This window comes from Phasianus colchicus, chromosome 4, assembly GCF_987193195.1.
Source record: "Phasianus colchicus chromosome 4, bPhaCol1.hap1.1, whole genome shotgun sequence".
Lineage (NCBI taxonomy): Eukaryota > Metazoa > Chordata > Aves > Galliformes > Phasianidae > Phasianus > Phasianus colchicus.
This window is the reverse complement of record NC_143439.1, coordinates 62330756-62357253: the sequence shown is the minus strand read 5'-3', so window position 1 is coordinate 62357253 and position 26498 is coordinate 62330756. Positions and strand designations below refer to the sequence as shown.

Here is a 26498-nt window from a genome sequence, read left to right as displayed (position 1 = left end):
TCCATGTCTTTTTCTTAACTCATGCCCTTCATAAGCAAACCATTTTTCAGAAATTATTACAACAGTAACTACATATTATCTTACTATGCTGTCCCACTCCAGGGAGCTGTACTTTAAATGGCTTACTCTCCTTTTCCTTATTCCAACAACTTAACTACATGCAAATACCCCTCAAAGTATAAAGTTTCTCTCTTTTAAAATGTTTATGCCCTGTAATCTTTGTAACAAAGTACTGATTAGTGTTATAGTCAAGATGTTGTATATGCCATTGCAGAGCCTTTAGGAAAGGCTCAGTCAACCACTGCCCCTGTTAGAGGAAGGCAAGGGAGCTGTACACACACAGCACATTAGATAACGTAACACACGATCTACTGCAATTATTAGGTTAGTTACCTTTTCCCAGGATCAGAAGAGAAATGTAAAAGGAGAGAAGGAGAACGCGACACTTCAGAGAGTTCTTTGCAATCTGCTAGCTGAAAGGCAAGGAAGTAAACAAAGCGGCTTTGAAACTGTTCTGAAAATTTTTCCAGTTTCATCTTTCACTATTCCTCTGCTTGGTCTTCAATTGTTTCCTTCCTTTGTTTTTCAGACTCTGTGTGTTCTTACAGAATTCTCAGATGCATTACTCACTCAGCCCTAGATTTCTTTGTCCTGTAATCAGTTCCAAGTTCTAACCTTCATAATTTCTCAAAGTTTTTCGTCAAATCAGTAATCATTTTGAATCAGTACAAAAGAAAGAAGGAATGGTATGTTTTTGGTTTTGGTTTTGTTTTGTTTTTTTTTTTTTTTAAGAAAAACAAACAAAATCCAGAAATATACACATATTTTACTATAATCTTTTCATATCAATGGTACAGAAAGTAAAATATAGGAGAACTTGTAAACTAACTAGAAAAATAAAATAGATTGGAACAAGAAGAGAAGCCTCCAAATTTTGCAGGTTCTCATGCACTAAACAGTCCCAAAGTCAGTCAAACACACGTACACAAGCTACAACATAAGTGGCAGCATTTTATCATCGTATATGTTTTTTCTTTTTAATAGTCTCAGACTGTCTTAGCTCCTCAGTCCCATGAGCATATGGACAAGATTCAGAAGGCAAAGAACAACCGTCAGGATGATGAATGAAAAACCAACAGAGACGTGTTTTAAATGCTTCAGCTGAAAGGCATCGTTTTACTTCAGGCTTAGTTTTCCTTGACGGCTTCTCTTTTCTCCAGTCACGAATATGAACTCTCCCATCTAAAACTAAGATTAAAAACAGAAATTCAGCTGTTAATATACAGCCATGGGAATCGTACTGGAAAAAATGCATAGTGACAGTCAGCAAATAACATATTTTCAACAAATGGATCACTCAGACAAAACTAAATGTACCATTTATACAGAAATAGAAAGTAATACACAAGAAACTGAAGTAATATAGAGATAATCTAAAGAAAAATAATTTATTTCCCTGTGAGATGTTTTACTATCATGCTGAGGCATCTTTTTAGCATCTTCATAGAGGGTGTTTATAGAGGTAGGGTTTTTGTTTACCAAAATCCATTAAAATAATTTATACTAAAATGCTCAGAATCTAGACTGAAATTTAGACTTCTCAGTCAAGTTTAACTGGATAGGAGGAGTAAAACTGATAACCAAAAAAAGCCAAGCCAAACAAAAAAAAGACCTATTGATTCCTTACCTTCAAATACTTGATGATTGTTCTTGAGCAGTGTTTGCAGGCCTCCATATTCACTTTTCAGCCTCTTTAAAGTCTCCTTATTTAAATGTTCTGCTACTTCTTTCAAGGAAAGGCTTTCTGCAATAGATGATAGTGTAGCTATGAAAATGTATATATCTAAAATCCTAGTGAACCCTAACTTCTGCATAAATTACTGCTTATGAACAGAACCTAAGAATTACCTATCAGTACTACAGCAATGCTGTGCTTTCAACATCACAAATATGAAATATTTTCTATGTATGTAGTCTGTACAATGGCAGTTTTCATTCAACAGTGCTAAAGTCAGAATTTGTCTCCTCCCTTTTTTTTTTCTCTTCAGTAACATACAATCTTCACTGTGCCAAGCATGTATATGAACGTAGTAAAAAGAAAATGACTCAAAGGCACTTCTATAACAACAATATATAACAAAGTACAGCAAGTAAATAATGAAATGGATGCAGGAAAATGGAACTTACTGAGCGCTTATAAAATAAACAGCAACTTCTTTTCATTCTAAGGCTAAAACAACTAAATATTGCTCATTATGTTGTAAACAAATGGCACTTCAAAGCACTTCTTAGAGAATTATAGCAAGTTATTATCCAAAAATATATTTCAAATCCTTTCCATCTAGATGCAAAGTTATGTTTCTGAACACAACAGCTTTGTTGTTGTTTGTTGTTGGTTTTTTTTTTTTAATTGATTCTGTCCTAGTATGTAAGTATCGAGTAAAAGAAAAACGAGAGAAGTTTCAAAATACATTTATGCACCTTATTTGCACTTCAGGGTGCAAAATAAAACACCACAAAAAAAACAAAAACAAAAACTTTGCTACAATACTGTTGTAAGGATAGGAAGCAGTACATATAGTTGCTTTAAAACAGTTCTGGATCACCCAAAAGAGGCAGCAGTTACAATCCAGTGATAAAGGGGGAATAGTATCTTTCCTGAGGATCAGTGCTCACTGAATGTTCCAAAGGAGGTGATCTCCAAGCAGAGATGATTCCCTTGTGGCTGCCAGCCCTTAAATGAGGTTAGGGAAGGTGAACCCTGGGTCCTTCCAGTCACACAGGTGAATGGCTTCCATCTGTGCTTCCAAGGGCTGGCCATGTTCTTTCAAGAGGTAATCATTGGCTAAGGTCATAACCTAACTGCTCCTACACACTGTTCATAGTATTTCCTAAAGTCTATCTTACTTGCCAAATTTACAACCATAAATTCATCAGAAAATACACCCTTCACCAGCAGAAGCAAAAGGCAATGGAACAATGTTAGACAGACTATCTCACCTCCTTGATTCCAGGTATTCTTATTTCCACCATGCGTATTAAAACATGATTTTGCAGGGACTGCATTTAACAGCAAGTTTGCCACATTCAGAACAACACCATCTACAAAATCCCGAGGGAGGGCAGCACAATTTCTAGTTTGTTCTACTTTTTCTCTGGGTTGAAATCCAGGCATCCAAATTCCAGTAGCAGTCTCCATCACATTTTCAGGGAGCTCTGAACTTGCTCCTTTGCACACAGAGTGATCATTATCATTAAATCCATCTTCTCTGTCACGTGTAACCACAGCACAGGTCTGACGATTACGAATAAACTGTGTTATCTGCTCATCCATCAAAGAATGTTCTGTAGGTGAATAGATCCTGTTTCTTCCAATAAGGCACACCTATCTTAGCAGAAACAAGATACATTTCTATTTATATTGTAGCATTTATACAGTCTATTTCCTATATCAGAGTATTCACTCAACAACCAACATGTCTTATACAGGCTTCTACACCTAACTGCCAGATGTCCATTGGAACCCTATGCTCATTAACATCTGAGGGTTTTTTTTTTTTTATTTTATTTTTTTATTTATTATTTTTTTTTTCCAGTTTTAGCTTTTAAATACTGGTGACACGGAAAAAATCCAGCAGCCAAGCCATAACTCATTTTGCCATACAAACACAGCTCCCAAATATAAATAGTCTGACAGATTATTAAAAAAAATAAAGCTGAACACCTCTTTCTGCTCCAGAAACATTTCACTTTGAAATTCTTGATAAGAAAACCTACAAAGCTAAGTGCAAGTAACCAATATTGGCATATGGAAAAATTAAAGCAATATAAAGTGTAAGAGTTTCCCATCCTTCAGAGAAGTATATAATAAATAACCATAAACCATTTCATCCTCTCTTGTATTTCAGGTTGTAACTCATCAGTCCAAAATTACCCTTTTTGTTGATGGAATTCTAAGGCAGTCTTCTTCCACATGAAAACCACAGACACGTCCCACTTCAGCAACAAAATCAAGATATTCTCTGTACTGAGTCTTCTTGCTTTGTCTTCGGCTGTATTTTCCATGGAAATTGAAGAAGCAACATGGCAGCACAAAGTACCTACATGAATAGGAAGACCTACAAGAAGGACAATGAACTGCTAAACAGAAAGTTATTTCCAAGAACACACAAATTTAAGAAATTACCCATCAGATAATAGCAATGATGTAAAGTTTTATGAAGTGACAAAGCTTCAAGAATTTATATTTACATGATACTACTTCAGGATATTTATTGGTAAATTATTTGCTATAGTAAGTTACTGTGCCAACTTTGCAGAAATAAATCTCTAGGCAATTAATTTATTTTTAAACAAACTTCACATCTAAGAAATAAATACAAAATTAATTTTGAAATTTGAAAGCAGAATGCTACACTGAATTCTGTGATAAAATAAATACATCTTTCGTGTTCTTCCAAAGGAAAAGAGAAACACTTCATAAAAAATAATCAATTGCCATCATAAGAAGCAAATCTTGCAAGAACAGCTGGTGGGGTTACAAAAGAAGCAGTCTTCACCAAGCATCCATAGGCAATAATATTTCTATTAAATTCCACTCCTCCTGCTTCCCTAGGACCACCAAATACCTGGCAGCAATCACAGGTATCCATGGAGTTAATTCATCTGAATGGTTTCCTATCAGCCAGTCAGTATCTGGAAAGAGATGACTGTCACCTGGCACGATAGAAGACTCCTTTAAAAAAAATATATAGATAGATTTTATTAAAAGTTTCTTTAATTCTATTTGTTAATAAAGCACTAATATATATGTAAATAAATATCATATGTCACTTATGATTTCTTGCTACTTGTCACATTCATTTCTGCTATGTGTATTTTCAGAGTCCTACTCCCTGAATCCTGTTGTGCTTAAATTGTTCCTAACCTCATAAAAACAAGAATGAGGAACTTTAAATACAATCCCTCTTTAAACTGATTTTACTTTCCAGTTTTTTGAAGATTGTGATTGCAATCAGTTACCACAATGCCAATACAGCAGCAAGCCATAGACTCACGAGTTGGAAGACACCCTTATAGGTCATTTAGTCCAACTGCCTTGCAATGAACAGGGACACCAACAGCACAACTGAGTACTCAGAGCCCTGTCCAGCCTGACCTTGCATGTCTCCAAGGACAGCACATGCACCACCTCTCCAGGCAACCTGTGCCAATGCCTCACCATCCTTATAAGGAGGTTTTTTTTGTTTTTTGTTTTTTAAACAATATTCAATCTAAATTTCCCCTCTTTTAGTTTGAAACCATTTCTTCTTGTCCTGTCGCAACAGTCTCTGCTAAAGAGCCTGTCCCCTTTTTCTTACAGCCTCCTTTTACACACCCAAAGTCTGCTCTCAGGTTTTTCCAGAGTATTCTCTTCTCAGGCAGAACAGCCCCAGCTCTCTCAGCCTGTCCTCGTTTTTGCAGTCTCTCTCTAGACATGCTCTAAAGGGTCCATCTCTCTCCTTTTCTGTTGAGCCTCTTTTGAGGTTCAGCACTTTTGTTCCAAACAGCACAGTGCAGTACAAGATCAGAGTTACACTCAGAGTGACTCTGTTGTTAATTCACAACTTTGGATATTAACATATTTTATCAAGTACAGCATTGCAAACAAAGCTGTTCGCAATTGTACTTCCAGTAAAATCAAGGATTGTCTCCTAGTGTTATGTTTGCACAAGTAATAGGAAATCACCGTCTTCAGCTGAAAAATAAGCAAACTGCAAATATGCAAGAACATGATACAGCATTGCTCTATTAATACTCCCTTATAGCTACCTCTAGTACGTATGGGTGGCACTATACCAAAGCCATATAATGCTTTAGACAATTGTCTACAATCCACTGTGTTTAACTGTATTTTTATCAACACAGTCTGAAGCAATGAACAAGCAAATAAAGTTACATACATTTGCATAATACCTCTAAATGAGTTTCTGGTCCATACATGTCCCATATTTTTCTTCTCCTCACGTCAATTCCTCGACCTAAGTGCTGAAATATTTGACCAACAAAGTGTCATTTTTAAGTACCATTTTTAGTAGAAATTCTCAAACAAATCTATGTATTAGCACTAACTTCTTCAGTCACACAACAAAATACAGCTTCATTTCAGGCAAAAGTCACTAGTCTATACAGTCCTTGCTGGAAGAACAACCATCCAACCACTGAAGTGATTTATTGGTGTCTAAATACACTTTTTCTTGCACAAGCTGGTAAGAAAAGGAATAACTGGAAATTAAGTTAGAAACAAAAAATTCATTAAGTAACTGTATATGAAGTTCAGAATCCTGTGTAGAAGTAATATGTACTGCAAATTAAATACTAATTAGTCTCATGAAACTTTCAGACAATTTTTGATAGACAATAATGTAATTGTCAATGGGGTAGAAAAAAGAAACATCCACAGGGAAATACAGCATCCAGTATCAGACCAAATTTTTCTGGTCATACAAGAACAAGGTTTTTTTAATGAATGCTTCCTCTGCAATTTTATTAGGTTTTCCCAGAAGTTCTAAATGAAATTTTCTGAGACTGACAGACCCAATGGCACTGAATTTTGTTGGATCTCAGAGAGCTTCTTTGCTACTTTTGTTTCAAAACATGTATCTCAAGAATCTGAATTTTGCTGCTGCCAAAAAAGCAACACCCCCAGAAACTAAGCTCATTGGTTAGGCCTTTCAAAATATGAAATCTCACAGCTGCTTTTTATGTACAAAAACATTTTCAGGCTTTGATGAGTAGACTTCAGTTTTAATAAAATTCATTTAAAAAATCTGCTCTAAAAGTAATACAAGAGAGAATCTCTACTTTAAAACTACCCATTTCTTTCTGATAGGTTTACAACATGATTAAATTATACTGTTACTTTTCCTTTTCCCCCCTCTTTCCTTCCTTTTTTCCTGCTTCAGAAAGATAAATAGCTTTAAGGACAAACCGTTGCACTAATAAAAACAGCTAATTAATCTAAAGTTTCTAAAGCTTTGCTAAGACTTTTTCTTGGTAACTAGGGAGTAACAAAGCCTTGTTCTAATAACAAGAACTAACTGAATTTTGGCTACTTGCATGCCAGATTAAAGAAACAAGAATACTGAATTATATTTTTTCATTATTTTAAAATGCACTCTACTTACCCCTTCATTGCTAAGAATATGCACCAGCAGACCATTTCCACATCCCAGATCTACAAATGACTGTTTCTTGGCCAATCCTTTTTCCTTTCTCTCTTCTTCCCAGAGAACCTAAGACAAGAAAAGAAAGCTTTTTTGACTTACACTCTCACAGACAAAGGAGATGTGACAGAAGGCAGAGAAAGCAACTTGAGGAAGAAAGAAAACAAACAAAAAAAAACCCACAAACTCTAGAACTGCTAGTGGAGGCAGGGAGATCATGTGTTAGAGTATCAAGCTTTTTTTTTTTTTTTTTTTTTTTTTTAAGTGCTAAGCAACCTTCAGTCACTTCTGAGCATCTGGAAGTAGAAACTAATAAAGAACACAGAGGTAAAATAAGCTGATACAAACAAATGGCCCAAGAGATTAATATCAAGAAGAAAGGGGAAGTAGCAAGCAAACTTCCAACAGTGTATCTGCAAGTAATACTATGGAAGAGCTTATATCTACTGTATAGAAGAAAGAACTCATGACAATGCTGAAAATAAAAACCAAAATGTTTTTTATAATCAGCTGGATATAAACCGCTACATGCAATTTCCCACCAACTTGGTAAGAATTTTTCATTTACTTTGCAAGAGTCAGCTGCCACAAATTCTGAATCAGTTTAAGGGATCCCAGAACTTTCAGCCCAGTTCTGGTCCCTGATCTGTAGATAAGAGCTTACTCCTACACAGTTACGCTATTTTCAACTTGTTATCTTAATAATTGCATGTTTGCCTGCAAGACCTGGAGTAGACTCCTGCTGTGTCTGTCAAAAACTTTTTCCACTTCAATGATGAATGTGTACTCTGTAGCTTCTTAATGTTTCCCTTTTATTTTTCCTATGAATAACAAAATTGTCAAGAATATTTACCTATGGAAATAAACATTTGGTACATTGCTGCTTATTAATTTGCCAGTTTAGCTAGGGGAAAAAGTAGCAGAAAAGCCGTAAGATCATCAGGTTGTGTTTAAATTTTTAAATGTAACAATCATTGCACTTTTGTACTCCAGACTGTATGCTTAAATTAGAACAAAAGCAAAAATATCAAAAACAAACAAACAACCACAAGCATACACTCATACCCTTTTATCATACCCCCTCCTTTTTCTTTGTATCCCTGTTATAACTTCAGGTCAATTGAAAAACTGCAACAACTACAAAATGAAAATACTGATTTTCTTCAGAAAGCTTCTTCTGTTAGAAAACAGAAGCTTGTAAATATTAGATGAAACAGGCTGGGAGAACTGAGGTTCTTTACCCTAGGGAAGACTCCAAGGAGGCCTTACAGAGTTCTCCAGTATATTAAAGGGACTTAAGAGTCCCTCCCCATCTTTCCTGTATTAGAAAGTGTAGTGATAGGACAAGAGATAACAGCTTTAAACTAAAATAGGGTAGATTTATATGAGGTAATTGGAATAAATTCTTTACAATGAGAGCAGTCAGGCACTGGAACAGGTTGTCCAGAGGAGCTGTAGATGCCCATCCCCAGGACAGGCTGGATGAGGCTCTGAGTAACCTGGTCCAGCAGGAGGTGTCCCTGCCTGTGGAATCGGGCTGGGACCAGATGGTCTTCAAGCTCATTTCCAACCCAAACCATCCCATGATTCTGTCGTTATTAAACAAAATAGCTCCTTACCAGCAAATAAGTGGCAATGGCAACATCTTCATAAACAAACTTCTCAGGATCCGTCACTTCAGGCCATACCTTCAGAGGAAAAATAAAAATAAAATCATTTTAAATACTTCAAAAAGTGCTCAGTTAAAGATGAATATCAGAGCTCTTTAGCAGGATTCTGCACTTAGCAAGTTTTGTATTTTAACCTGATCAAAATATGGACAGAAAACAAATACGAACTGCAAGGTTTTGTGATTCACAGGAAACTGCATAAAAAAAAAAGTCTGCTATTGTTCAACCAGTAAAGTTTCCAAGAATTACAGTTTCCAAGAATTTTAAGGCTCTGAAGTAAACTGCTGTACCTGTTCATTAGAGTATGCATCATTTTGCTTATTCTAATTCTTACAGCAAAAATACTAATATTATTCCTATTAAACACATCAATAATATTAGTATTCATAAATTTATTTTCAAAACATAGAATTACCCTGGCACAACAGAACACTGTTCTGTTCTTGATGTTTTACAAGATCATTTACCAATTTCTTCATTTGTAGCTAGACTTTGGACTCTACCAAATTATGCCATACAACATTTAAGATTGTAATCATTTTTAGGTGTTTCCAAGATAAAAAACACTGCTTGACTCAGACAGATATATCCATGCACCTACCTTAAATAGAGCAGTAAATGTTTAGCCTACTTACTAACTATTGGTGCTTCCTGACCCCTTGAGGCTTCGAAGGACATACCATATTTATGCTTAATTGTGAAAATGACTTAGTATTTCTATCCACTGATCTGCTGCTATCTCCTTACATGAAGGCAGTGTTATGGTAAATGCCTAACTCCACATGATATTTAGTGCAAATATGGCTCAAAATTTTGCTTTTCCAGTTTAGTTCTTCCAAATACTATGAATTTTTTTTTTCCTTTACATACACAGTAAAAGATGAAAAAAACAACACAACAAATTATACTGCATACAATTCAAGTAAATTACTTTAAAACAAATAGTGATAGTGATAAGACAAGAAACAACAACAAAAAGCAGTGACAAGAAAGAATGAGGTCACATTTGTCAGCTAACTTACCTTTACCATCTCCTTGTATTTTTCTTTAAGGTCTTGATAAACCTTGCTGTATTTTGCTACAGGAATGAGTGACAGCGTACTTCTGAACTCACTGCATTTTTGCTCCACAGACCACTTAGCCAGTTTGGACAAAAGTACATCTCCAAGCCATGATAGTTTGGGGTATGTTATTCCATCTGAAAACCAATCTTTTGAAGATGGAACTATAATAGACACAGACCTTAAAAAATAAAATAAAAACTTTAATGAAGTAGAGTTTACTTATATTTCATTACCTCAAGTGGAAAAAAAATAATAATAATTAAGTAGAAAAAAATCAGAAGATCAAATAAAGGTATAAGAGTAGACTGAGGAATAAGGAAAAACATCAAACACAAAGAAAATAGGAAAGTTACTGAATAATGGAACAGTATTCCCTGGGTGTGTTTGACAGCTCATCACATGCTAATTTAAGTACTGTATGAGAAGCTGTGCTAACCATACTATGATGACTAGGGACTTGAATATGACACACAACCTGATTTACCACGATAATCCAAACAGTGACAAGTAATAGTGGGTAATTAACAAAAACATTTTAAAGAATTAGGAGGTAAATACATCACTTGAGACATTTCATTATTACCTGATTTTTAAATCTAGTTGTATTTCCTACGCTATATGAGTGTCAGCAGGAACAACCATACCCTCAACACTCAGGACCAAGCGGGAACAGCCTGCAAATTTTAATGTCTGAAACTTCGCTGTTTCCAAACAGCAATTTCTAACTGTATTTCGACCTTACTAAGACGTACAGAACCTGACATCCATCACAGATATAGCCAGCTCCTCCCAACAAGAAAACGCTACACACAGAATAAATATATAAATTTAAAATTGAAAAATATTTTTTACGTTGATTTTAGTATTTTGTGTTTAACAGAACACCATGCACTCAGATCACACCAGTAGTCATTTATTAATTACACAAATTATGAAAACCAAATTATGAAATCTGGATATCAATATTAAAATAAGATGTGATCCTCACAATAATTCAGGATTTCCTTTCACTTGCAGCACTTACCATTCCTCATCTCTTACGTGTGTAAGTTGAATTTGATATATATTGCATTTTTTAATTTGGTATTTTCCTTCACTGTTTTCCTCCAAAGGCAGGAAGGTTACAGTTCCATTGCAAACATCTGAAAATATATGTAAACAGCAATATGTTAGTCCATAGTACAAACTACCTTGTCCAGTACAAAAAATAAACTCATTTCCTTGCTATATTAACTGCAAACTATTGAGGACAACGCTTTATTGCTACTTTCTCCTACCACACAATAAATCTGGAGTTCTGGGATGTACATTTCAAATTAACAGAGGCATAACATCCCACTGAGGCTGGGGATGCTCTGTTCCTGGAGGTGTTCAAGGCCAGGTTGGATGGGGTCCTGGGCAGCCTGATCTAGTGCTAAATGTGGAGGTTGGTGGCCCTGCCTGCAGCAGGGGGGATGGACCTTGATGATCCCTGAGGTCCCTTCCAACCCAAGCCATTCTGTGATTATATGATTGTATGTATCACTCTAACATTAGGCAAACTATCAGTGCAATGTTATCAAGTAATGAGATATACTATCAGCAACAATTTTGTTCTGGACTGCCTGAGAAGGTCTGTTTTTAAGTAAAGTTCCATTACGTAACATTTAAAGTGATGTTCACACTACTGATCTCTCATCTGTGGAATAAAATGCTTATGCCTGTGGACAGAGTTCCAAAACTTACAGACTTAGGAAGTGCTGAGATAAGCAGACTAATAGATGGCCATGCCCCTCAGTACCTCTACCATATTTCAAGAAGTTTTTCTGGAACTTCTGTCACATTTCATTTCCTAACACAACCTATACAATTAACTCCTACACAAGGAAGAACACAGTGCCTTTTGAAACAACCAATAAAAACAAAGGAGATGGCAGCAAAACACAACTGACATGACACAACCTAGTGCTCACATGCTACATCTTAATGCTTAGCATCTTAATTTATTCCCTGTTTTGTTCCTAGAGATAACTCTAATGGAATTTACGCTGTGCCACACAGCATACAAAATATATCCATTATTGCTTTACACACTAGTTGCAGTAGTAGTTTTTTGAGTAGTACTAGTGTAGTGTTTTTAGCTTCTATTTATCCAGGGGGATTTCTTTAGAATGATGTTTCCTATTCTGAAAACTGTCTGCTAACATCAAAACACTCTAAAAACTGCAAATCTCCAAAATTACAATACTATATCGGTAAAATAACCAAAACACCAACGGTTTCCAAAAGTCCAGACTTCCTGTGCTTCGGTTTGTGGCCATTTCCCCTTGTCCCGTCGCCACTCAGTGCCGGTGCAGCCCCACGACAGAACACAAACGCCCGAACAAGTCACCTTGCACCACCAGCTCCTTCACCGGCGGGGCGAGAAGCCCTGCGGGCCGCGCCCGGGGCAGCAGAGCTCTCAGCACAGCACGCAGCTCCCGACCTGGCCCGGCCGCGAGGAAAGGCAGCAGCTCCCCGCGCACCTCCCTCCAGAGCCGGCCAAGCTCCGCAGCCTCCGCCGGCTCCTCGCCGCTCCCGAGGTGGAGAGACGTATCTCCGTCCTCCCCGAGCAGCACCGCGCCCTCCGCCTCGACGGCGGCGCCGCACAGCCGCCTGTTGGCCACCTGCGGCTTCTCCAGCCACACGCGCACCGCCGCCCAGAAGCCGCGGGGCAGCACCGCACCGCCGCCCCGCACCGCCGCCGTACGCAGCAGCACCATGGCCGGCAGGAGGAGGAGGAGGAGGAGGCGGAGCGTCGCAGGCTGCTGCCGTCACTTCCCCAGGCGGAGACGGCGGCGAGCGGAGGTAAACGGCGCGTCCGTGCACTCCTGTAATTAGCTGTCAGTCGGCTGGACTTGTGCGAGGTGTTTGGCGTGGTCCTGCCAAACCTCACCTCTTAATTGGAGAGATGCGGGAGATGCTATTAGGTGGAGAAAGGGTTTGGTCGGGTGGTCGCAGCCAGAGAGTCGTGGTCAGTGGCTCTGTGTGTAAGTGGAGGCCGAGCAGTGTTTCCCAGCGGTCCATCTTGGGACCGGTGCGCTTTGACATCTTTAACAATGACATGGGTGACGGAATTGAACGTACCCTGAGCAGGTTTGTTGCTGGTGGTGAATTGAATGGTGCAGTTGGCACCATAGATGGAAAGGAGGCCAGCCAGAGGGACCTGGACAGCTTAAAAAGTGGTCCGGTGTGAACCTAATGAGATTCAACAAGGCAATGTGCAATTCCTTGCACCTGGGTCAGGGCAGTCCCAAATACAAGTACAGACTGGGAGAAGCAGTCATTGAGAGCAGCCCTGCAAGGAATGACTTAGGGGTTCTGATGAGCAAAAAGCTGGCAGTGTGCTCTTGCAGCCTGGAAGGCCAGTGGTATACTGTGCTGAGTCAAAAAGGGAGAGTCTAGCAGGGCAGAAAGATTGTCTCTACTTTGCTCTTGTGAGGTTTATCTGAGTACTGCGTCCAGGCCAGGGGCAACCAGCACAATAAAGATGTGGAGCTGTTGGAGTGGGTGCAGAGGAGGTGCACAAAGATGATCAGAGGGCTGGAGCAACTCTCTTCTAAACAAAGGTTGAGGAATTTGGGCTTGTTTAGTTTGGAGAAAAGAAGGCTCCAGGGAGAGCTCTTTCCTGCCTTCTAGTATAGTAGTTGAAGGGAACTTGCAAGCAGGACTGGAATCAGCTTTTTGCACTGTCTGATAGTGATAGGACAAAGTGGAATAGCATTAAACTAGAAGAGGGGAGATAGTCATAGAATCACCAACATTGGAAAAGACCACCGAGATCGTCCAGTCCAACCATCCACCTGCCACCAATATTTCCCATTAAACCATGCCCCTTAGTACAACATCTGAATGTTTCTTGAACACCACCAGGGACAGTGACTCCACCACCTCCCTGGGCAGCCCATTCGTGCACCTAACTACTCTCTTGGAGAGAGTATTTCCTAAAGTCCAACCTAAATCTCCCTGGTGCAACTTAAGGCCATTCGTTCTAGTCCTATTGCTAGTTCAATGGGAAAAGAGGCCAGTCCCCACTTTGCCACCACCTCCTTTCAGGGAGTTGTGGATACAATTGTTGTGATACAAGCCAGGATGCCATTGGCCTTCTTAGCCACCTGGGCAAGGTTAGATGGTTTGATGTTACAAAGCAATTCTTTACTCGAGGTGGTAAAGTACAGGCACGGGCTGCCCTGAGAAGCTGTGAGAAGCCCCATCTCTGGAGGTGCTCATGGACGGTTGGATGGGGTCCTGGGCAGCCTGATCTGGTGGCTAGTAGCTCTACCATGGCACTGGGATTGCAACTGGATGATGTTTTGGTCCCTTCCAGCCTGAATGACTGTATGATTCTGTATAAGGTTCAACTTACGCTGATTGCAGTACCTCATTATAGAAATGCTTTTCTGACTCCTTCTGTTCGAGGAAGCACATCTCAGCACACTTCGGTATTAAAAAGTACCTCTTCCTGCAATCATTATTTTGCACTTCAACCAAAAAAATCAAGTCATCTGCCCTGAATTTTGGCAGTTCAAATAGAGATTCTACAACTGAAACTCCAAATAGGATTGTCTAGTCATAAGCTTTAATACTTACAGATTATTAACTTCCAGATAAAAAAGCTTTTTAACTCAGCATTTTTGTGTGAAACTGTAGCAATTTTCAGTGAGTTCTGAATAATCCATATTGTTATTTTCTGTCATGTCCATAGGCTGATTTCAAAACGTCAGCAGAACTCAGTTCTATGGGGATGAAAGCAGCATGGAGGTGATTCTCTGGGGTCATCTTTGGCTGTATTTCTTATTGTAATTGCCAGTTTTGATGTACTAATTAATTTTAAGGTTGCTTGCTTAGAACTAACTTTTATCAAAACATAGTGGGAAGACAGAGAAAAAAATTTTTTTTTTTTTTTTGCAGTGCAGACCCTTTTCATGAAAGCTCAGATCTTTTTAATTTAATTTTTAGCATTTCAGCAATCTCGCTGATCTGCAATGTAAGTAAAGTTTGACACCTTTAAATAAAACTGCAGTGTTTTGATGCCAGATTTTCTCTGTTCTGAGTTAGAAGCCTTGAACTTCTGCCTGATTTAACTGCTTTCCAGTTCACTTCTGTTTGCTGGTAGGAGGTGAATGTCTGTTTGTTTAGCATCGGGCTGAAATGTTCTTTCCCAGTGCCTGAAGTTTGGTGGGTTTTTTTTGTTGTTTGGGTTTGTTTTTGTTTGTTCCAGCTTGTAATGCAATGGAAAGTACAGTGATAGTAGCGGGGTGGCCCAATCCTTAAATGAGGTCTGGGAAGAGGTGAATCTGGTCTCCATCCTTTCTGGTAACTTAGATGCACTGCATGCACCTGAGCTCCCCTGGCTTGGCCCTGCCTTCCGATCAGGTGCTCAGTCACTGATTCAAGCTGTGACTTAGCTTTTCCACTACACATCTCATCACTGGAACTGCACCCAGAACCCATCTGGAAGTTGCACATGGAAATACTGTCCTGTAGTCTTCCTCTGCTGCGTTATTATCCTGTTTTTAGTAGGTTGAAAGAAACGAAATGGATGAAAGAGGAATACCAAGATGATAAAGAAAATGCATGACAGAAAAAAGTAGAATGCCAAATTAGCTGTTTCTTTATGTTTAGTACATTTCAATAGGCCTAGCTGAGCCCCTTGGCCAGCCCTGGGTCCAGATGTCCTCCCAATGGCTTTGGGAATTGCTGCTTCTAGCCAGGCTCCCTGTTCTTGCCACCTCCCATTCCCCTACTTGGGTACTGATGCCTCTTTGATGCCTGTCACAAACCTCTGCCATCTGAGTGAGGGAGAGAAATTGCCGAACGTGATGTGAGCAGGTAGCAGCAGGGAGCACTGCGTCTTTGCACTTTGGATCTGGTTATTACAAACTGAGGTTCAGCTTTTCTTCCAAAACACTGTAGGTTGCACCTACTAATAATGAAGTGCTGCTGATTTTGTGAAGTTTTGCAACACAGTGGAGAAATATTATGGCCCACAAAGGTACAGGAAAATGGCATCAGAATTTTTGGACCTTGCTGCTTTTGATCACAACTGCAAGGGATTGAGGCCAAGTCAGCACAGAATAAGAGAATTCAGAAATAAATTTGTAGTGGAAAGGTGGACTAAAAAGGTTAGAAAGCAAAACCACTAAAATGCAGAATGAGAAGTTAAAAGTTAAGGAAAGAAAAAGGAGAAAAATGAACCTAAGCACTGTGTTCCCCCCATGCTGACCCACTTGATTATTTGCTTTGTGCTTTCACAGTATCATTATGCCTGATAAGAGTCATCCTTCTGTAGTCTTTTCTTAATAGCTCTTTGGGAGAATTATTAACATCAACAGTATATATTAATACACAAATGCAATTTATCTGCAAATCTCTGCAGAAATTCACAGATCAAAGTATGGATTGATACCTGCAATAACAGTATTCTGCTCTGAGAGCAGTCTCATTCAATAAACTGTTGCCATTTCTATAATCAGAAAATTAATCATTAAAGAAAATCTGGAACTTAAGTCTTGATCTGTCAAGACTGAATTCCAGCTGCAGAAAACTGAGTTCTTTTTTCCAGAGAATATAATGGTGTCGAGAAAAAAATACTGTAAATTATCCGTCTTAATAAATAGGATTCAACAAATTTTGTAAACGAAATTTGAAAGCTTCATTTAAAATCAGTCAGTATATATTTGCATAATTCAGCTGTAACTTTTCTACGCTGATCTGAAAATGCTTCCAGTTTATGTTGTGGTATCTGTCATATCCAGAAATCATTATACAGTCATTTGAAGTATATCACTCAAAAAATTTCTTTGTCGTCTCAGAGTCTATCCCATTTTGGCAAAACAGAAGTGCAAAATCATGATTTTGTTGTGTTAGGATATTGCTCAACTATTTGGAAGCATCCTTGGGAAGATTTGGGAAGAACCAAAGTCTTTGTACAGATTTTAGATAGTGGGAAAATTCTATTGTGTTTCCTGAAAGCATGAAAAATTTAGCTTATATTGCAAAATAGGTCATATTGCCAAGTTGGAAAAGAAAGAAAACAACACCAAAAAAAAGCCTTAATGTCAAAAGATTATTTTTTTGAGAACTTTGCAGATGTGTGAAAGTAAATGATTATGACAATTCCTGAATAAATATCTTGTGGGATTGGGAAGTTTGCTTTCATACTTACTGACTTCACTCAGATGAAGGAAATGCAAAGATGCAGAATTTTACAGGAGTTTGTTTCTTGCAGTTGGTGAACATAACGTTATTAGCCAGTTTTTTTATTAATATATTCAGCCAGTGGAAGATAAGGGCGGAGTTCCTGCCAGTTCTCTGAAGTCTTCTGACTTGTCTTAATATGTGAACAGCAGCTCATCATTTAAGTTATTCAAAAACAAATCTTAACACATAACCAATAATTGTTTAAATGTTAACTAGTACAGTGAGGATAATATTGGCATTTCCTGTATTTGAACACAGTCTTGTTGTGCATGTTTGTGTGCTTTTTTATTTTATTTTACAGTTCAGGTAGAAGTGAGGTGGCTTAATCACTTAAATTATGTTATTTGAAACATCCTATTATCTTCTCTGGATCACCCCTTTCTTAATACAGAATATTAACTAGTGCTGTTCCTGCTTTATATTGTTTTAAATTGTATTTAAAAGGTTTAGATCATATTTTAATAACAAAGACTATGTAATTCATTTACATTTGATCAAAGGCATTTTTTCCTTAGTTTATGCCAAGGCAACTGGATTAGAAAAATGGACAGCCAAGCTTTTAGTTGGCTCTGCACTGCTTTACTCACACACCACAGAACAAGTCTGTGGGTTTAATTAACAACCCTTCTGATTTCTTAATCTGCAGTACTTCAGTGCATAAAGTAGATTTTCTTTGTTGCAGAACAGTTTGACTAACAATGGCACCCACACTGAGTGTGAAAGAAACCACTGGCAACCAAAGTTCCTGGAATACTTTGCTACCAGATTTCCCGAAGGGGCCTCTCTCCAAATATAGAAAGAAAGCTTCCTTCAACTGGAAAGAGATGGCGGTGTTCCTCGATGGTGAAGATATCATCCGGCTAAAGGTAAGCAAGCAAGACAGTAAGCATTTTTAATCTTGGACTTAGAGAAGCAAATACATGATTCTCAAACACAGAGTATTTAATAATAGTCTTTAGATATGGGGCATGAAGAAATTATTTTTGCACATCTGTTTTTCAGAACAGAACTGAATTTCTAAGCAATACATTGCTATCTAATAAGGCACGACCAGGTGCAGCATTACAGAACTTCCTGGTCCTTTTCAAGCTGAGAGGAATCTGTATTTACCATGTTTCTTCATGACAGGCATTAAATCATATATCTTCTGGCTTTACAATTTACTTAAACTCATCTGAGTATATCCCACTACTAAACATATCATTTCTGTCATTCTTTGACCTGACATAAGTTCCTACTGTCTTTGTGTTTGCAATAATGCTTATGTGGTGTATGTTGGATAGTTATGCTTGCCTAACTGAATGAAAGCTACCCCTACTAAAAAAAAAGATTAATTGCAACACAAAAGAGGGTGTGAGAATGCATGACTTGGGAGATGGAGAAGGAGACAGAACGAACATTTTGATAGTGATACAGCATTTTGTGAATTTAAGCTAATCTTGTGGGTTCATCATAATTATTAAAATACTTTAAGGAGAACCAGAGGCATTGTTCTGCATCTAACTGGTACACTTAAAAGAATGTGCAAAAAAGCAACTGCTCTGTGTCTGAGGGAGTTTCAGAACCATATGGGCAAATTATTAACATGGGGAGATGGAATGACCCTAACTTTCAAAGAAGAACATGGGGAATCTTCTCTTATTCTTCTTTTTTACTGTAACATCCTCCTCAGAAAATAGGAAAGGTTTAATTGTTTTTCAAGATTTTACCAAAGGAAGTTTCCAAAATGACACAAAAGACAATTAAAAATATATGGATATCTTCAAGACAAAGAGTTCTGAGGTAAAAAATACACCGTAGCTTATTCTTGTGAGCACCCACCTGAAGTACTACGTTCAGTTCTAGGGCCCCCAGTATAAGGGCACATGGACCTGTTGGAGCAGGTCCATAGCAGAGCCATGGAGATGATGAGGGATCTCCACTGAAGAGTCTGAGGGAGTTGTCCAGCCTGGAGAAGACTCCAGGAAGACATTATAGCAACTTTTCAATACATAAGGGGTGCCTACAAGAAAATTGGAGAGATTCTTTTTACAAAGGCATGTAGTAATAGAACAAGGGGTATTGTTTTGAAATGGAGAGTAAATTTAGATTAGATACTAGGAAGAAATTGTTTATTATGAGGGTGGTAAGGCACTGGAACAAACTGCCTGGAGAAGGTATGGATGCCCCATCCCTTGACCCATCAAGGCCTGGTTGGATGGCCCTGTGCAGCCTGCTCTGGTGTCCCTGCCCATGGAAAGGGGGGTTGGAACTAGATGATCTTCTAAACCAAATAATTATGTGATTTTATGATTCTATCTAAGAAAAAAAAAAAGATAAAAATTAAAACTTTGAAAGTTGTACATCCATATAAAATGGGTACATATGATGATTCTGTTAAAGGGAGTACATTTCTGCTTTCACCTGGGAGCAGAACAGTTGTGGTAGCCTAGTGCCTTTACCATTATGACATATTTATAATTAAATGCTACCTCTGGAAGTTTTTGTACTAAACCTAAGTACAAGTGCCCTTTAGAGGCCTATTTAGTGAAATAATGAAGCAACTATAAAAAGCAGGTAACTTTTACCAAACCATTCTCTTACAGTCAGAGTGAATCAGTCCCACACTTATTATGTAATGACAAAGGAGCTTTTATAATGTTGAGCTTCATGAACTGCATCTATAATGATAGACAATTTTAACAATTTCAATTCTGTGAGCGTTTTGCTTTATAAACTTAAATCAAACCATTGTAGCTTAAGGCCTGGTATTATTCTAGATCAGCATTAACCTGTTTTGTTAATTCTTTTGTATTAACATTCTCAAACCATTGTTTTTCCTTCCTCAAGAACAGAATCTTCTCTGCTCTAGAAAGTGATCCTGTCTTTGCACATCATGCTGGAGAAGAATTGAGCCGTGAGAAGTATCAGGAGCTGACATTCCTACGCTGTAAAAGACTCTTTGAATATGATTTTCTTACTCAGCAAGAGATCATAGAGAACCCATTGAAGATATTGAATTTGGTTATCTGTATAGGAATGTATGATTGGTCTCCATGTCTCCAATTTTTCTTACACTGTGGTGTAAGTACAGCTGTAAAAATATTTTTGAAGTATCTTGTAACACTCTTGTTTGTTCAGTTGCTTTTCTGCCTATTTTATTAAAACAATATCTTTTCCCAGCCCATTGTTTTCAATAATCAAATTCAGTTTGGCTTTTTAGAGGACTCAAGAGATCTGGGGGGTAACTTTAGTAGATCTTTGTCAGCTAGTTCTCAGTTGGAATCTTGACTGGTGAATGGAACAGCATGGGCACAGCTACTATTTTGCCGTCTTCAGTTCCACCTTCTTTTGTCCCTTCTCTCTCCTCTAGGCAGTAGCAGCGAAAAGAACTAGATTTTATGGGCCCTATTTGGTGGCTGTGTCTTTACTACAACTCCATATACAGTTGTCTTCCTTGCCTCAGACCCTGGTGTGTTGATTCAGGGCAGAATACAGAAATAACAGAAATCTGTGTAAAGATGATCACTGGCATCAGTGGATGGGGTTCTGTTCATCAGTTCCTCCCTAGATTAGTCTCTTAGAAAGAATACTTAACATGGCTATTCAAATAATATTAGCTGAATTATTAACACTCACTGCAGGGCAGGAGAGGTCTGGGATTTACAATTTTGCTATATGAACATTCATCTTGTAAACTGAAGGTATCTCTAAAAACAATATTCTTGTCTGGTCATGAATCAAATACCTTCAGTTCCCAGCAAACTAGAATATTCTTAAAGTTTTACTTTATTCAAAAAGATATCCACATGCACAAGTGGAAAGTGAGCTCACAAAGCATTTTTAAGAGTTTGCAGTGAAGGCTTGATCAGATTTGAACAGTGAAAATTTGCTACTGCAACAATAGTCTTTTTATCCCAATAAAACAACATTTAGTCTTTGCTCTCACTTGTTAGTGTTATTTCCTCAGTAAAGAGGCTAGGAAAAGATCAAGTCCTGACTTACCTTCTCATGGTATAGTCCAAGTAGTAGTTTTCTACTTGGCATCCTACTTTACCTGATCTCTTTAATGCACATCACTACTACAAATTCTTATGCTTATACATTTGTGTTTTCCATCATGAGGTCACTCATTTCATTCAGTATTTTCTGTATTTACAGGTATTTGGAGGTACAGTTTTGAGTGCTTCAAAAAGGTTTGCAGACTTTGTGAAGAAAATTTATAACATGGAGGTAAATTTCTTTTGACAGCTTTTAAGAACTGGGTATTTTCATAACATGGCACTCAATGCATCTTTGCAATATTTTTGATCTGTATAGGTACCTAGTTGCCAATAACTAACAAAGTAATCTGAATCTGTTTTAGTCTATCCAAGTTAACATGCAGACAGAATTTGGAGACTTCTCCCAAAAGACAATATAGATAACACTATGCCAGTTTTGCTCCTTCCCCCTCACAGTCTTTTAATAATATCATAGCAAGTTTTATGCTTAGACACTCCCACATCTGCATCATACACTGTGCAGCACGTATCCTTGGTGAGATGCTAGAAATATTCAATAGCAATGCAATAAACTGGAAAATATTAATTTCTTAATGCCATAGAAACACCACACAGAGTCCAAAAGCGAGCTAGAACCAAGTGCCATGCACAGTAAGTGAATCCTGTCTGATACAGAAAGGGCCAATCCTAAGCAGCATGCCAGTCAGCATTCACTGGCTTGATGATCCTCAGGCCTATGCAAGGTACACAATTGAGTGCAGTCAAACTGAGCTTCGTGCTTCTTCTATTATGACCTTTCTTATCTTTTTTTTTTGTCAGCCATTCACCTTCTTTGCTTATTTAATCTTCTGAAATTATCTTTCAGCTCATAAACAGCAGCCTACTTCTACATTTTTTATTTTTCGATGTTTTCCAAAGTTTATAACTTTGTATATACACTGTGGGCCAAACCAGTCTAGGATAAAGGGATGCACAATTCATTGTGGCTTTAAGCCCAAACAGTAAAGAAAATCAAGTGTATGCATATATGGATATGATACAAATTTAACCCCTGCTAATAATTTAGACTACTTGCCTTTGTAAAAGTAAACAGCTTCATTCTACTTTTCCCTTGACTTCAAAAATGAAAACTGTTTGTAATGAAAGCAAACACCCATTTTCACTGCACAATATTTCTCTCAGCCCAGACCTGAAAATTGTCCATCTATGCCTGTCTAAATAAGTCAGCCATCAGCAAAGGAAAAAAATCTTTTACCTTATTGCAGGCTGCGTAGGTACTCCCACCCTTAGGATTGTATCTGATTGGCTTCTTTGCAATGTAAGTTACAATCTAACAGTTGAATTTGCAATCATTTGCAAATTTTATGGTTTTAATTGCCCTAATTAACTAGTCTTGAATTATACCTTGTATCTCTTTATTTAGATTTTTGGATGTTTTGCTCTTACTGAACTCAGCCATGGAACAAATACCAAAGGCATACGGACCACTGCCACATTTGATCATAACACTCAGGTTGGTTGTTGCTGCACAGTAGTAGTGCTCAATGCTGTTTATCTGAGGTTAGTTGTTTTTTTGGTTTGGTTTGGTTTTTTACATTCAGAAAACACAGTACTTGGATTTTAAAAATTGGAATGTTAAAGCTATGTCTACATTTCAGGATACATATATTCTACAGAATAGATGCTGTTCCTGGTCCCCTAGTTGTCCAAACTGGGAAATACACTGCCTTTCACACTGTTAAGCAAGCTTCCTCTCCAGAGAAAACTGCGTAAGAAGGAGATGGTCCCTGTGCAGATTGCAACACAGTGTGGACTCAGCTCAACTTAACCCAGACCCAGGGAATGCTTCAGAATCCATCACTTTGCTTTACTATGATAACTACTTACGGAGGCAATTCAGAGGCTGAAATTTAGGCCTTATGATCAAGTCATGAACTACTTCTGCTCTAAATTTTTCTTAGCCACATGTATTCTCTCCTGCAAGAGAGATCTCAGCTACTAGGGCACAGGACAGAATGAAAACTAGATAGTCCATGGATGTTTTCAAAACATTATCTTCATCATGAAGAAGAACTCAGTAGCTTTTGTCATTTTGATCATTTTGCTCCTCTTTATTTTGTGGCTACAGGAATTTATCATCAATTCTCCTGACTTTGAAGCTGCAAAGTTCTGGGTTGGTAATATGGGGAAACATGCCACGCATGCAGTTGTGTATGCCCAACTCTACACTCCTGATGGACAATGCCAAGGATTACATTCCTTTCTTGTACAGGTAGGATAGAAACATGGTTAATCTTTTGTCTTTTTGTGGGGCTGAAGGATCTCAAAGATTTATTGGTAGTACTGTTTTTTATGTCTGACCAGCATTTACTTTAAGTAATGCCTTCAACATTTATTACAAACGTAGCAAGTGCTTAAATGTTCACTGTATTTTTGTGGTGATTGTACAGCCAATTTTATGTCAATTTTATGCAGTTGGAAAATACAGAATAATTAAGAGATTATCACACTACCAATACAATTAAAATAATCAATGCTATATGAAGTCCTAAAACTCTTGGCTTAAGGTGAAAAGTTAAAAAGTTGTGAACAGTAAAATAGACTGAACAGAGTTTACTACAAAATCAGGGAATAGCTCAAAAGTTGAACATTCTACACAAGTTTTTTTGGTTCCTTTTATATTTTTTAATACCTAAATGAGGTTTCAGTTCTTGTTCAATCCATGTTAAAGTTTATTTAACACAGTAGTTTAATTGGCCTAAGTAATTTTTATTATGGGATCTATACCCCAAATGAAAGGATATGTAAGTGTGATTTAAATCCAGGATTATGTACTTGGAAAAACAAAGAGCCTCCTTTAATGTTAGTAAAAAAATACAAGTTGGAAATATTTTCACTATTTGAAAAGTTTAATCAAGAACTTTCATTGTTTTAAACTGAAACAATATTTTCTTCCATTTCTATACAGATTCGAGATACGAAAAGTCTCCTACCAATGCCAGGTGTGATGGTTGGTGACATAGGGAAGAAAATTGGGCAGAATGGGTTGGATAATGGGTAAGTCAATCCATTTGTATGAGGAAGCACTCTACAGTATATCATGTGTAGTGGTGCAAATATCCTGTGTCATTTCTGTCTGTACTTCTGAGATTGTGAAAGAGCTGGAGTAGCTAGTGGCTTTAATTTGTTCTTATTTAAGTTACATATGTATATACATACATATATATATATTCGCACATAGCAATTCTGAAGAACATTGAAATTCAGTATTTTCTATTCCTGCAACTTCAGATTTTTCATTTCATTTACTTTTTAGAATCTAAAGTGCTGCTGATAGCTCTGGGAATGTCCCCAGGCAGTCTTACAGTCATAGTCTGCGACAATAATACTGAAATAAAACCATGAAGTTATGAACTAAAGTATGTCAGCCTTTAAATTCATCCAGTTGTAAGCTCTCAGTTATCTTGAATGTTGATTTCCAGCCCACAGCAAGGATAATGGAGGTCCACAGGCAAGGTTTATTGTTAGTAAAGATATTAGATTAGTCTGACCCAGCAAGGCAGAATCTTAAACCTGAGTCAAAGATCTATTAGCTGTCTTAATCACAGGGTTCCTGGACCAATCCTGTCCACTGCAGAAAATAATTTTTGTGTGTGGTTGAAATAAAGAAGTTCCATGGCTCCATTTCTCAGTCATGGTCTGATTGGAAGGAGGTAGGGAAACTGAGGTAGATTTAGGTATATGAACAACCAATTTTTAAAATTAATATTTTAAACTCTCTGCTGTTTATATACTTCTGGGTAAAGACAGAGATTAAAATAGTAAAGGGAGTGGGAGTTTATGTAACTTTTTTTTACTTCCAATTTTCTTTTGTATGTTGATTCAGGTTGTTATTCAGTTATTGTTCTACATTGTGTGCCATTGAAGTAAACAAAGTGTAGACATCCTAAGGTATATTTCTTTGTAATGTAATGGCTTTGACTGTCTTTCCAGAAGGATGTAGGTGTTCTGTAGGTTTTGTTGCCTGTACCAGCATTCTCCTGTTGTCCCAAGAGCTTATAATGTCAAAAAAGGAACTGAAGTTTATATGTATACAGATAATTCTCATCAGTGCTCTGTTACATGAAGGTACAGATGAAAGGGAAAATAAAACATGCAGAAAAGGAAGTTGTAGAGGAAAAATGTGAGAAGGTGCCTGTAAAAGAGGTTCTAGGGTTTTTGGTGGGATTATTTTGCCTGCATCTGTGTTACAAACTTGTAGCCACCAGATGGCACAGCAGCATGGGCCTGAGCATTCCAAAAGTAGTTCAGTTTCATATTTCAGTACAAATAGTCAAATTCTGCTCCTCCTTCTTAATTTGCAGTAATGTTTTAAGCACAACATAAGGAAAAGAGAAAAAGTAAAATTTTGCATGTAATTTATATGCTCGTGTTTATCTAACAAAGCAGGTTAAATTAGATCCCATTATGCTATGACTTAAATTGTTACTTTTAGTCTCTACTGCATGCTTTGCCAGTTTTTTTCAATTTACTTGTGAAGTCTGGTTCAATTACTATAGACACTTCAGTGTTACACTCAGGATAAATGGTCAGAATTTAATTCAGAGAATAGGGAATTTAAAAAAGATACCAGAATTTGTTCCTGTACTTGGAGAAGTTTATGCTACTGTTTTTCAATGTAGGTACGCAAGTATCCTAAACATGCATAGGATGCACGGGACATGAGGAAGAAATTCCCCATGCTCAGAAAATGACATTAATCATAAAATAATTATAAAATTATTTAAAATTTTATATTTTATAAAATATATAAAAGACTAAATAGATGATTATAGCTGTCTCTTCTAGTTTTAGAAAATTAATCTTCTCGGTTGTTTGAAGGGTGATTTATAGCTAATGCAAAACATACTGTTTTCAGTAGGAGAAAGAATTTAAGAAGTAATGTGGGAGATTTTGAAGTGTATACCCAGCTGACTAGTCTGCTCCTTCAGAATCTGTCTTTCTAAATAATGCTTTCTTAGCATCATTGCTAGAATGTCCTAAAATCACATACTTTCCAAATCAATGTAATTTCAGCTACCTATTAAAAAAGATGAAATTGCTTTAAAACATTTTAAAATCTGTTCCTTTCTATCACACAAAAAATGTTTTGTAACATATGTATGCATGATAAAAGACAGAAGTACAATTTTTTTTCTTATGGTAAATTTAGACTCTTTCTGTGTTTTATTACCAAAAAATAAATCGGGCTGCCACCAGAGGATGCAAGTGCTTCAATCTTTATTTTCATAATACAAAGATGTCCAGCACTTTTTGAAATGCACTGATCACTGAGGTCCCAAAATTGAAATATCT

At 37.4% G+C, this 26498-nt stretch overlaps 2 protein-coding genes across 4 annotated transcripts in view; one reads left to right on the top strand and one right to left on the bottom strand.

Annotated features, from left to right (window-relative positions):
• Positions 1-789: 789 nt before the first annotated feature.
• TRMT44 (tRNA methyltransferase 44 homolog) lies at positions 790-12728 on the bottom strand. Its single transcript, XM_031588327.2, has 11 exons — positions 12311-12728; positions 10964-11081; positions 9898-10117; positions 8825-8893; positions 7167-7274; positions 5956-6027; positions 4629-4735; positions 3935-4118; positions 3001-3385; positions 1688-1804; positions 790-1248 (listed from the first exon to the last, which is right to left on the bottom strand). The coding sequence occupies exons 1-11, from the start codon at positions 12678-12680 to the stop codon at positions 1016-1018; spliced, it is 1983 nt and encodes a 660-aa protein (XP_031444187.2). The 5' UTR covers positions 12681-12728; the 3' UTR covers positions 790-1015.
• ACOX3 (acyl-CoA oxidase 3, pristanoyl) overlaps positions 12680-26498 on the top strand; it is a 34603-nt gene continuing 20784 nt past the window's right edge. For 2 of the 3 annotated variants that reach the window (XM_031588328.2, XM_090139713.1), the window contains exons 1-7: positions 12680-12765; positions 17843-18026; positions 19990-20223; positions 21301-21372; positions 22567-22656; positions 23272-23415; positions 24112-24200. In XM_031588328.2, the coding sequence (XP_031444188.2) occupies positions 17859-18026; positions 19990-20223; positions 21301-21372; positions 22567-22656; positions 23272-23415; positions 24112-24200 (797 nt within the window). In that variant the 5' untranslated portion in view covers positions 12680-12765; positions 17843-17858. Of the gene's footprint in view, positions 12766-17842; positions 18027-19989; positions 20224-21300; positions 21373-22566; positions 22657-23271; positions 23416-24111; positions 24201-26498 lie in introns of those variants that run through there. The other variant, XM_090139714.1, reaches the window with a different exon arrangement.